The 13,214-nt window shown below is 31.9% G+C and overlaps 2 protein-coding genes across 2 annotated transcripts; one reads left to right on the top strand and one right to left on the bottom strand.

The window, feature by feature from the left end:
- Positions 1–1,003: 1,003 nt before the first annotated feature.
- IM (Alternative oxidase family protein) lies at positions 1,004–5,223 on the bottom strand. The gene is made up of 9 exons (XM_068640216.2): positions 4,856–5,223; positions 4,608–4,785; positions 4,123–4,216; positions 3,762–3,877; positions 2,929–3,037; positions 2,479–2,547; positions 1,943–2,014; positions 1,814–1,861; positions 1,004–1,458 (listed from the first exon to the last, which is right to left on the bottom strand). The coding sequence occupies exons 1-9, from the start codon at positions 4,948–4,950 to the stop codon at positions 1,247–1,249; spliced, it is 993 nt and encodes a 330-aa protein (XP_068496317.1). The 5' UTR covers positions 4,951–5,223; the 3' UTR covers positions 1,004–1,246.
- A 4,416-nt stretch (positions 5,224–9,639) lies between these two features.
- LOC137832183 (uncharacterized) lies at positions 9,640–13,031 on the top strand. The gene is made up of 4 exons (XM_068640214.2): positions 9,640–10,437; positions 11,217–11,666; positions 12,101–12,410; positions 12,497–13,031. The coding sequence occupies exons 1-4, from the start codon at positions 10,039–10,041 to the stop codon at positions 12,628–12,630; spliced, it is 1,293 nt and encodes a 430-aa protein (XP_068496315.1). The 5' UTR covers positions 9,640–10,038; the 3' UTR covers positions 12,631–13,031.
- The last annotated feature ends 183 nt before the right edge of the window (positions 13,032–13,214 follow it).

The following is a 13,214-nucleotide window of genomic DNA, read 5'->3' as shown; positions in this document are numbered from 1 at the left end:
GACCCCAAATCATCGTCAATACAAGTTTGAACTGCAACCACAACTTCATGAAAGTGTTCCAATATTTTTCTGAATTAGGAGATTTAATGGGTGTGATGTGATTGATCTATCAGAAAGGTCTGATCACAAGGAATGTGAATGGGGCAAGCCTAGGATTGGATTGAACCTAGCTTATTCACAGGAAGAACAGTGCTGGCGGATTGCTTTTGAGCCGTTTGAGATATATACTAAGCTCAGGGAAAGTGACTGATATTTGTCAGCTAAAATAAGTTTTAGAGCATTTCTCTGAAATGAAATGCAGGAAGAACAATAGATGAAAGGGAATTATAACTTGTGTAATTATTGCGAATGTAGTGAAGAGAAATATCTAGAAAGAAAAGATGAAAATATCTTCAATCATCAGGAAAAGAATGCTACATATCTTAAGCTGTGATAGTATGGCATCCGTGGAATTGAGAGAAATATCTAAAAAAAGACATAATGTTGCATCCATTACACCTGAGGAAATCATACGAGGAAAATCCAGAAACTACCACAGCCAGATGTGAGGCTTCTCACACCCTCAGAAATCTGGCTATTATAATTGGCAATTGGCAAAGATGACCATGGCTAGCTGTAGCCATTATCCTGTGGAAAAGTTATCCTCTCCCCAGAAATTAAGAAAAAAAAATCATGAAAAAAATAGAAGCCTTTAGAGACATGGAATTTTGCATGCTCATGACGAAATAAAGGAAATGATTTTGGCATATATATCTTCACACCTCATCAATACTCCAATTCATGTGAACCTTCCAATCCCACCAACCAGTCGCGCAAGGCTGTCATTTTTTGTCGTCCTCTCTGGTATTTCTTTCTTTTCTTCTTTTATTTTTATTTTTCTCTCTAGTTGTTATAATCTGAATACATCAGTGATAGATATGGTTCTACAAGGCAACGCATGAAACCCTCTAGTTCTAATGGAAAAGCTCCAAATTCCAAAAATAAGGAAAAGACAAGAGCAAACTATAGACAATCTCCACAACATTATTTTCTTTGATAACTTCAATGAGTGAAGTATGAACATCTAACCTACAGAAGATTGTCAACATAAGATATTTCATTATGTTGATTTAACAAAATTTAAGGTTAAATATAAATAAATACACCTTTACTTGCTATAAGGACAATTACTTGCCACATCCAATATCAACTATTTACTGCCCTCCTATCTTATTAAATGAATACACTATGTATTGTGCCACATGTCTTACTTGACCTTGGCTGGATTAGGAGTAACCGATTTCTTTATACAGTCTACTATTCCTTCACAATCTGCTTCCAGAGCACAGACTGAAACATCATCATCCTCTGCATATGAATGAGGTGACCGGAGGTTCCCATGGGTTTGACAAGCCTTCATTGTCTTACAATGTTCAGCTTCGTCATCTCTGATATTTACAAATACGTCGTATAGATTCTCTAGATGACAAAAAATAAACTATTAATCATCTCTGTGAGAATTTTTTACAGCATATTGAAAATTCTACTGCAAAGAAGTATTTTACTTGTTCTAAAACAAATAATTACACAAAAAAGGGGTTGGGAAAACCTCAAGAATGAAGTTTACGTACAAATATTTTCACTTCAGGACAGGAGCAATTAACAGCACAAATAATATACAATGTTCAAAACGTTGATTAATGATTAGCCACTTAAAAACTTGAACCATTGATTATTCTGAAGGACTTGTGCTAGAAAAATCCCCTCCCCCAGACAACAATTCAGAATAGAAAATTAGTAATAAAGTAATGTTGGACCAGGTTTCAAGGCATACCTATCTTAGGTCTTCTAGAATTTGGAACTCTGGAAGTTTGAAATTCATCTGAGGAAAATTATATGTAAAGTGAGAATTCCAGGTTTTTCCTCCAGTAGATACCCTAGTTCATAAAAATGAAAAGCTTACCAAATAAATACAAGTCATCTCCTGTATAATAATTCACAGCAACCTCAGGAGGGGGCATTTTTTTTAATTCCTCTGCAAAAAATTATCAAACCATGTTAGAGTTATTTAAGCACCTGGTACAAATAGACACAATAAAATGAGCATGGGAAGGAAAGTGTAAGGAACTTTCATCAAATAAAATCATTCGTATATTATTATTGAATAAACAATGCAGTATCATTTATCTGTTTTCTCTTCTGTAGGCTTATACAGCAAATTAAGGTGATTTCAAACCCAAGTTAATGCAGGACAGAAGATGAAAAATATAAGAATCCACATAAAGCTAGAATAACCTGTCATTATTCAACTATGCTACGGGCTAACTGCTTTTATGATCTATCATTAATTATCGTATCAAATAATCATGAACAATGTGCAAGTATAACACCCAATGGTTTTCCAGACCTCAATTACAAAGCATAAACCAAGAGTGTAAACAAAGAATAAAACATAAATAACCAAAAAAAATAAAAAGAGGAAAGAAATATCCATAATACCTCCTTGGGCCTTGATAAATTTGTCATAAGTTTCAAATGCATGACTCTCTACACATTCAGAAAAGTGATCTGCGGTAAAATAAAGCATTCACAGAATCAGTTATGCAAGAGCCAAGCTTCCAAGTAATAGAATAATTCAAGAACCAAGCTTCCAAGTAACGAAGGCCATATAGGTATAGATGCTAGGGAAAAGAAGGCCATATAGGAGTCTAGGAAACTTTTGCAGTTACTCTTCCTTTACTACTGTCACTAATCCAACCAAGCAAATAACCAGTGAAAATATGTACATAAATGTGCAGGTAACTTCTATCTTTTCAATCAAACAAATGGGAATTTTTCCCTTGATGTCTTCAAATCTCCTCACATGATCACTTAAAGATGATACAAACAGAAAACTAAAAGATGTAGCAGGAATTGCAGTTAAACAAAATTCAAGTATTTAATACTTACATGCCATTCTTGGACTTACTGCATACATTAAAACTGTCATAATATAATAAAATATTGCAATATGCTGAGCAAGAAACCGATCAAACCACCAAGCATTCCCTCCTAGTTCCTGCAGTCAGAGGCCCAAGCTTATCATCTCATGCAATAAAGTATATGAAAAATAGAGTCACAACTAATGCATGTGAAACTACAAAACTTGCAAAGCTTTCTGATATTCATTTCTAATTTTTATTTGATTTTCTAGTATTTGGGTGGAAAATATATTCTGAGAACATGTTCTGTTATTGGTACCTCAAAACAACTTTCAGAAAGCAGTTTGCAATGTTTGATGTAGTGGTAAAAAAGAGCACAGCTTCCTGGCCAATTGTTACAATCCATTGAAGATGGACTTGAACAAAATGTAAATAGCTTTTATCTGAATATTTTCATCTGAATTTTTAACTATAGAGTTATTATCCATAAAAACAAATGAATAAAAAATGCAAACTTAAAACATTTCCCACTACCAAGTTATCATTGATAAAAATAAGCATGGGCTCGCATATAAGGAGTACATTTATGGGACCCAATCATTATCTTCAAAGTGACACATACCAATGTACTACTAAATTTCCCTTCCCTCAATATAAGTGATCGTCTCAATTTTCTCCTACTTTCAATAGGTCTTCTGCTTCGGCGGTTAAGTTTATTCATGATATATTCAACTACTGATCCTCTAAAAACAAAACAAGTGTTGGATGGACAACTAACAAGATTTGCAGGCTGGAATGAAATACTTTGAAAATTAACCAGTCAGACATCAGTTACATTAAAAAAATTGTCAGAGCTCTTACTTCCATGATGAGCAAATGATGCATTTCATTCCAGCTCTCAGCGAAATGTACTTTCAAATAATCTGCTCTTCTCCACCATCCAAAACTCTCATACATATGGAGAACTGACATAAAGGCTGCCATAGATAACAATACACAGAAATCAATACTGAAAAGTCACAATGAAAATGCCCAGGGACTACATAAATTAAGTACAAAATTGACTATGATGCTTGACGAGCATGGTAATTTTACTGCAGTACAGCTAAAATATTGCAAGTTCGCAACATTATCGTGAACTTAAGATTAAAACCACAACCTAACCTACAGGTTCATTTATAAAAAAAAGGTAGAGTGTAGCAGTAAGGATTCAAGTACGTACCAAAGTAAGGAACCCTGGCAATAGTCTCCAGCACATAAAACCTGGCGTAGTCTCTATCATGGTACAGAGTATCAAGTATCTTTATCACAGAATCCTGAAATTATCAGCGAAACTGAAAATGAGTAAATAACAACTAATACTCACATCCTTCTTCCTACTAATAACAATCCCCAAAAACAGAACCAACGAGTCAAGAAAAGTTTCGACTGTGTAAGGTTATCGTTTTCCACCGCAACATCGAGGTTGTGCAATTTGGACCACATCAATTGCATTTGTGTGCGATTTCCTTCAATATCAAGGAAAGCGACAAAACCGTTTTTAAAAAACATTGCGGAAATTGTTTGCTAAATACTCACACTCTTACGAACTCAAATAAAATGTTTTGGTAAAAAGTTGAACAACAAATAAGTACGCAACAATACAACAGTAACAGTGATTCTGACAGCGAATTTCAGTTGAGAGTTGAAAGAGGATAATTAAATTACCGTGAGAAAGATATTGACCGATTGTTCGACCTTGATAATCCGCTTCTCAAACGCAGAGGTGTTAATTGAGTCCGCAGCAGATTTTCCATTAGCGGTGTGAAGTGGAGATGATTTGGAGGGGAAGGAGTCTTGCACGATCACTTTTTCCTCGTTATCCTGAAGGAGAGAAGCGCGAGCCCTAGAGAAGATGGAATCAGATAATGAACTGAAAACAGAGGAAGGAAAGAAGGAAGGTTAGGGTTACGAACCTGAGAAATTGTGGAGCGGTATGAGTTCGGGAATAAGAAAATGGTTTGGGGAGAGAGGAGGTAGCAAAGAGTGAAGAAGAGAGAATAGCCGCCATGGTTGAGAGAGAGGGAAAGGGAGAGGGAGGTGTGTGTGAGAGTGAGATATTAATGGGATTGAAGAGAAAAAAAAGAGAACGACAAGGTGAGAGGTCCACGGAGGCATTAGATTTATCAAATGCCGCATTATTCCGGCGACTTCCCGTGCCCCCTGTATTGGGATATTCTTTCTGTTCGGTTTTCCTTATTTTGTTTTTTTCTTTCAACTACAAAATTCGGTATTTCGTTGTCCTTTCACGGAAAATTTTAGTATAATCGACCTTTGAGTTAATAGAATAATTGTTTTCACATTTTCTTATTTATTTAAAAATGTGTAGAGATAGAAAGAACCGAGGAACATAAAAATCTATTGAAAATCTTTTCTCCTCTAATACATTCAATAGTATATTAATTTCATAAAATTTTAAACTTAAAATTTATTTATAACCTATTTTAGGTTTATCAGGTCATCCGTTATAGAGTGTTATAGAGTTTTTATGGAACCACTCATTATATAGTCTCACGTACAAGTTGGCAGGTCTCGGCGTGAGAGTATATTGTCCACATCGACTAAAGATAAAAATATTTCATAGTATATAAGTAGGTGCAAAACTCACCTTATAAGCCAATTTTATAAGGTTTTTAGTTAAGCTTGAAGTCGACTTCTTAATATAGTATTAGAGTTATTTTGAATTATCCTAGTGAAAGTTTGTTGGACTTATCATGTTAGTTGTTATCGGACCATCCATAAATATATAGTCTCATACACAAATTGACAACCTCGACATGATGAGATGTGTGATAAAGATCTCACGTTAACTAGAGATAGTATATAATGAATGCAAATCTTCTCGTTTAGCAAGTCAATTTCATAAAATTGAGTTAGACTTAAAATATACTTATAAATAAAATAAATAAAAAATATATAATAAATATGTCTCACAAATATTAAAAACTAAAGTTATATTTAAGGTAGTAATAACTCTTCTAGCATTTTCTTCTTTGTATGGTGGGACCTAGAACATTTGGTTGCACTTTATAAATTAAATATTTTAGATAGGGCAATATAATCCAATATTTTAGATATGGCATGGATAGGGGAAATAATTTTATTTGAGTTCGATAGGTGCATTATAAATGAAAAAAAATAATTTAATTTAATTTTTTTGGTTTTTTATATTAATCTAAAATATTTCACACCAGCATAAGTATATATTGCTTTATAAAATAATTTATCAATAGTTATTGCTTTATAGAAGAATTTATTAGATAATTTATTGGATTAAAACTACTAATTATATGAAATCAAACAATAAAGAATGTTTCTATATATGAAGACAATGCTTTATAAAAGAATTTATTAGATAATTTATTGGATTAAAACTATTAATTATGTGAAATCAGACAATTAAGAATATTTCTATATATCAAGACAATTCTAGCTAAGATTAAAGATTACATAATTTCTTCCCAAGACCAAAATTAAGAACTCACTAAAAAAAATATAAACATGTGACACTCTTTAATTTTTTTTAATATTATATTCTATCATTATCCATTTTTATTTTACTTTTATAAAAAATACAGAAATGTGAAAAAGTGTCTCTTATTTCCTACTTAATATAACAAAAACATTTTTCATAGTATACCCATCAACCCAAAGATTAATAAAATATGCAATTTAAATTTTGAAAGAAACTACTTAAAAATGTATTTTTTTCCCATTAACCAGTATAATTAGGACCTTTCCACTTTTTAATGTATGTTCACAAATTTCGATTTTTTAAGTTGTGAAACTACATATTCAAACTTAGTTACACTTAAAAATTGTTTTCCCAATAATTCATTATGGGAAAATCTATGAAAAAAATTATAATTTTAGTTAGTATATTTTACAAAATCCATAATTTTAATCTCTTAAAAATTATTTATAATTTGATTCAATTCAGTTTTAAAATATATTGAATAACTATCAAATTATATTTGCTAACAAGTCACACATTATCCTTCTCAATCTATCTATTATCCCCAGTCTCATTATCACATGTCCAAAGTAACAAATGATTAAACTTTAAAAAATAGAAAAGTTAAAAAGGTAATTAAAAATTAAGAGATCAAAATTGTGTAGAAATTCATAAGTTAGACAATAGATAATTAAAATTTTTAAAAAGATTGTAAAAAAGTAGAAACATAAATTACTGATTTTATAAAAGTAGGCTATGAAAATAAGCGAGAAACAAAAGGACAGAAATTGGCATTGGGTATTGAGAAAGGGTTTCGTAAGCAAATAAAAATGTTTGCAAATATGAGGTAGGTAATGGTGGGTGAAGGTGTGACATTAATATGTATAAACAAGTTGTGAAAATGATTTGTTATTTGCAAGTTTGTGTGTGGAGGTCCAATGTAGAACCGCCCAACAAACACTTGTGAGCTGTTAATTGCTTTCATTAAAGACCAATTGGGAACACACAAGTCTTTACGTGCCACTTTTCACGCGGTTGGCTCCTTCGTGTCTTCTAGCTAGGTTCCTTGCACAAAACAACTGCTTTCAATCAACCCAATAATTTTTTTGGAAGTCTCTTCATCTTTAAAATAAATCTAAACATAATTTCTCGGTGATAATTCTTGGTCACTTTTAACTCAAAATTGTATTACATTCCTAATAGATTTTGCTCCCACTTTTTAATTTTTTGCTTTTTATTGTTTAAGAGATAATTAACCCGAACAATTGATGGAGGTGTAAGCATCCTGTTATAGCTAGCCTAATAGAATGTTAACAAGATCAACCAAATTATAATTAAATATTAAGTAATACTTTCTTAATTATGAACAAGAACCTTAATCCGATCTAATAACAAAGGGTCTATGATAATTATATAAATATTCACACATTTTGAGAAAAAAAGTATGTAATCATCACGCATTAATTGCACCGAGTACCGAATACTAAGATCCCACTTGAGCGTCAGAGTGTCTTTTACAAACACCATTTGAGTTTGGAGTATGCAAGGACGAAGAGGAGATGAGCGAAAAAAAAGTCGTGAGGTTGTTCAAGGAGGAAAGGAGATAAAGGAAGACATATAGACCGAAAAGATAATCGTTCTCTTAGTCTCAATCCTATTTAAATATTTTTTATTAAAAAAATTCAAATTTATTGGATTTTTTATTTTTTAAATAAATTATTTAATTATCACTAAATGTAAAAAAAACATTAAAAATCAAATAATTATCAGTAATCATAAATACCAATATTGATGACTTTTTTAGTCAATCTTTATTGTTATTTTTTCAATCAAAGGTTTTCAAAAAAATTCAACTTATGACAAATTATTTTTCTTGATTAACGTCAATCGAGATGTTTTCTAGTTGATGTCAATTATAATTGTCTAGACTAATATTTTCAATGTATTTGTTATTTATATTTTTTTTGACTATCTTATTGATGTTAGTTTTTAAAAAATTCAATAAATATTGATAAGAAAACATATTTAATATTTGTTGAATTTTTTTTCGTTAAGTTTAAAAAAATCCTTAAAAATTATTAATAAAAAATAACATTGATGTGGATGATAAAAAATAAAATTATTAGAAATATAAAAAAAGTAATTAAAACTCATGTGAATTAAAAAAAAAAATTCACATCCACTAATAAATAATATTTTCAAGAGGTGTAGAAAACCATAATTAATATTTAATGAGAAATAATAATGATTACAAAAGTATAAAAAAAATCATAATAATGTAATGACAAAAATAACCCAATTAATCAATAAAAAATATCATAGTTGACATAAAAATAGTTCTCCATATTTTGATGAGAATTTTTTAAACAAACATGAGAAATAATCTTTATCTATGTTGTCTATAATAGAAATTTAATTGATACTGGTTGGATTTTTTTTACCAACACCAATTAAAAATAACCTAAGTTAAAATAAACTAAAAATATATTTCACATTATTTGAACAAACCCAACATTGTTAATATTAATAAATAAAACACTGATTAATATCAACAATAAATCTAATGATAACTATAAAAAAAATAAACTTAATTGGTTTTAGTCTGGAAGAAATTTTCGTTGACATTTATAAAAAAAAATATTAAAATTGTGATACTAAAACTTCGACCAAACCAACAATATCGTAGTCTTATTCAAAACGATGATACTCTACTAAAATCAATCTATGCAAAAAGAAAATACATAAATTTGAGAATAAACTAATTTTCAAATTCTTTAGTTAAAAGATTAAATTTTAAATAATTTAATTGTTCTTATAAAGTTATAGAATTTCAATTATTTTTAAATTTCTTATAAAAAATATATTTTGTGATAAAACATTTGAAATTCTTTCTGCAAAAGTTATTTACCTCTTAAAATTATTGATCAACCACATTATTAACTTATAATAAATTTTGATAAAACATTTCAGATTCTAGTTGTGGTTTGGTTTTGAGTTGGGTAAAATTGGTTTTGAAAGAAATATTGAGAATGTGTCTAAATTTTCCAGCTAAATTAAATATTTGCATTGAAAAGAAAGTTTTGTTTGATTGAAAAGCGCAATGAAAAAAATAAAAGTGTTGCTAATTGATTTTCTGAAAGAAACGCGCGGAAACGGTTGAGACATGTCCCACATTGCTTGCGAGTTCGCAAACCCACAGGGAGTCCATTTGAGTTGAATATAACATTTCTTAATCAGAATTCAAGAACGATGCCGAATTATGGTTTTTCTCTCTCTCGTAGATCTATTAAAACATGATGACAACTATAATGGTTAAACTAATGGGATTGGTAACACTGACATCATAATCATAGTGACCATACAGCTATAAAATTCTTCTGAAAGGGTCCATCGTAAACCCTTAACTAATATGAAATATTCAAAGGAGGGATATAAGGCATTGCATTATTGTGTTGTTGCAGCTTAAACATTCAAAGACAAGCAAAGAGTGCTGAGAAAGCGACACCATTCGCATCCAAATTAAGCTCCCTTTCAGTACTATAGATTCCAATTGTCAACAGAATCACATTCAGACCCTCTTGGATCTTCTAGTTCCATGTCCTTTTATCTGATTCTAGTGCATGCCTAGAATTCAATTCCAAGGCCATGGAAGATGAAAGAGGGATTTTCCTGGCAAACAACAAAGATGAGCATCTAGCACTTGATAGAACAGCAGAATTGAAGAACTTCAGATCATACATGAGATGGGTTTACGTGGATCACTCCAACGTGTGGAAAGCTGGTTTCTCTTGGTCCGTGTTCTTCACCTTGGCCTTTGTTGTTCCCATACTTTCACACTTTCTACTTGATTGCCCCACCTGCGACCAAGATCATAGTCGACCGTACCACATACCAGTGCAGATTTCTCTCTCCGTCTTTGCAGCCCTCTCTTTCATCAGTATTTCTTCGTGGGATCGTAAGTATGGCTTCAGCAAGTTTCTCTTCCTTGATAAATTAGGTGATGAAAGCCTCAAAATTCAACGAGGGTACTCTGAACAGATGCAGGTCTGTGTTCTCTTTCCTCTTTTTTCTTTTTCCCGTTTTATTTGGTATGCGTTCTATAAACAATTGTGAAGTATGTCTCGTTCAATTTTTTGTTTGACTCACCGAATTTCAACGCTTATGTCCAGAGTGCAAAAAAGAGAGTAAAGAAGATCACTACTATGAAACATGTTTTTTGTTAGCATTGACTACTATACATGATTCAGTGATATGAGTTTTTTAAGCTTAAACAATACTATCAAATTTCAACTTAAGGATATATGTATATAGGATTAAGTACTGAGAAAGAAAGAGCTTTGACAACATTTTAGTCATGTAAAATCTGAATTGAACAAAATTATTTCCATAAAAAATATAGTAGTTAGTGCAAAGAAAAACATGTTTCCAATTGCAAGTTGGATACCATCCAAAAAATTGAGCTTGATTCTAACTCAATTTTCTCTCTCTATTTTTATCATGTTTTCATTAATACTATACTTTTATTTTTAGTACAGTCCAACCCTCTTTTATTTGGAATAATTAATCAGCGTATCCTCTGAGAATTTGGCATGCAAATACCAGTTTCAGAATTGTACGATATGCAATCAAAGAAGGGAACACAATCATGTTGTTTTGGCAATTACATTATAAGTCTTATGTGATAAATATTTGGTCAGGCTTGAATAATCTGTGTGTTAAAGAACATTCACTCGTCAACGAACATCAGCTGAGAAGATGACTGTTGGAGGATAAATTTAACTCGCATTATTCAACATTCATGATAACTTGGTCTCATTATGCAGGGAACCATGAAGCTCATCTTTAGGTGGGGGCTTCCCTGTTTCATAGCAGAATGTGGCTACAAGATATGGTGGTACGTCTCAGGAGTATCACAAATACCACATTACGGTAATATGTACGTGAGCAGCATCATTCTGTGCACATTTGAGCTATGTTCCTGGATTTATAGAACCTCCCTTTTCTTCCTGGTGTGTGTTCTCTTTCGACTTATCTGCTACTTACAAATACTCAGACTAGATGAGTTTGCTAGAGTTTTTCATCGGGAAACTGAGGTGGGGTCAATCATGCTTGAGCACCTTAGAATGAGAAGGAATCTTAGGATCATAAGCCATCGTTTCCGAGGTTTCATTTTATCTTCTCTGCTTTTGGTGACAGCAAGCCAACTCATTTTTCTGCTTATGGCTACAAAACCCCATGCTGATGTTGATATCATGAAGGCTGGAGAGCTTGCGGTAAAGCTTCTTCACTCCATTTATGACTTCTTTGGTAAACAGATTAATCATGTACTTATTCAAACAACATTATATCATAACAAGCTTCCATGCAAAGCTGATTAAAATAAGGAAAAACGTGGGTTTATAAAGTTAGATCTTAATACTGATAATGTAAAGGTTTTTTATATTATTATCCAACTTCACACAGTAATAGTAATTTTGTTTGACTTTTATAAAATAAAAATTACCATACTAAGGATGATTTCTGTTTAGTTAATTGTGTAAAAATTTGTACTTATATAACAATTATACTCAAAGTTAATCAATGTCTTTAATTTTCTTCTTAAGGGTCCTTAATTGAGAATTCCACTATGCTTTTGTTCAAATGTTTGACATGTTTCAAGCACTAAATAGTGCAAATAGAATGTAATAGGTTGAGTTCAATGTTGCAGTTAGTGTCCATCACCCTGGTGAGTGGACTTTTCTTACTCTTGCGAGGTGCAACCAAGATCACACATAAAGCACACTCCGTTACGGGCCTTGCAGCTAAGTGGCATATATGTGCTACCATAAATTCATTTGACAACATTGAAGGAGAGACACCAACATCTGCGCATGCAATTTCAGCCCAAGCTATTGCTGCTAATATTAGTTGGGTATCATCGGATGATGAGGAAGGAGATGGGGAGGATGAGTTGGATAACGCCAAATTGATACCAATTTACACCCAAACAATCTCATTCCACAAGAGGCAGGCTCTAGGTAAATGGGGAATTTCTTAGTGGTACTTTTCTTGTCAAAAGTATTAGTTCTGTGTTTTGTCCTGAGTTATCTAGCTTTCGATGCAGTGACATACTTGGAGAACAATAGAGCAGGAATCACAGTCTTTGGATTCATGCTTGACAGAACCTGGCTCCATTCCATTTTTGGAATTCAATTGGCTCTTTGCCTTTGGCTACTTAACAAGACAATTGGTGTTTAGGGACAGATTGTAACTGATGTGATGTGATCCTCTTATCTTGCTTGTTGTATATTTTGGATTTTCCACCCGTTCATTTGGAACTTTATGATCTGTGAAATGTAAACGATACACGTTTACACCACATATTGCTGAGACTATTGTGAATGTGACTGTATGTTCTACTACAGTACAATGGGAGCAAATTCTTGTATCGGATGACACAGGTACAGCACTTCGAATTGCAGAGACAGAAACAAGCTTTTGGTGGTGATATATATATGGCTGAAACATATATGTAAGTGTTCATTCAGCATATAGATCAAAACAAAATAGTTATTAATAGTGTGATAAAACATATGTACACTTACAAAGTTTTTTTGTATAAATTTATTAAAGTTTAATCAATTATTTTTATTCATTAATAACTAAAATTTATTAAATGTATTAGCTCCTTTCCACTTGAGCAAAAGCCTATTAGCATAGTTACAATTTTTTTCAATCGCAAAGAGTGGACTGTGATACTACCTATGTGAATCTGGATCCTTACCCTTTTAAGCTTATTTTATCATTTTTCTTTAGCTGGCCATCTCATCAGAAACCGATAC

The sequence above is a fragment of the Phaseolus vulgaris genome, chromosome 6 (genome assembly GCF_051622355.1).
Source record: "Phaseolus vulgaris cultivar YP4 chromosome 6, ASM5162235v1, whole genome shotgun sequence".
NCBI classification, from domain to species: Eukaryota; Viridiplantae; Streptophyta; class Magnoliopsida; order Fabales; family Fabaceae; genus Phaseolus; species Phaseolus vulgaris.
Note: the sequence above shows the minus strand (reverse complement) of the source record. Positions and strands in the feature narration are given on the sequence as shown.

Coding starts and splice junctions, on each gene's coding strand:
- LOC137832183 (XM_068640214.2), top strand. CDS start 10,039: ATGGAAGATGAAAGAGGGATTTTCCTGGCAAACAACAAAGATGAGCAT. Junction 10,438..11,216: donor GGTACTCTGAACAGATGCAG/GTCTGTGTTCTC, acceptor CTCATTATGCAG/GGAACCATGAAGCTCATCTT. Junction 12,411..12,496: donor CCACAAGAGGCAGGCTCTAG/GTAAATGGGGAA, acceptor CTTTCGATGCAG/TGACATACTTGGAGAACAAT.
- IM (XM_068640216.2), bottom strand. CDS start 4,950: ATGGCGGCTATTCTCTCTTCTTCACTCTTTGCTACCTCCTCTCTCCCC. Junction 4,786..4,855: donor ACCGCTCCACAATTTCTCAG/GTTCGTAACCCT, acceptor CATCTTCTCTAG/GGCTCGCGCTTCTCTCCTTC. Junction 1,459..1,813: donor TTCTAGAAGACCTAAGATAG/GTATGCCTTGAA, acceptor TTTGTCATCTAG/AGAATCTATACGACGTATTT.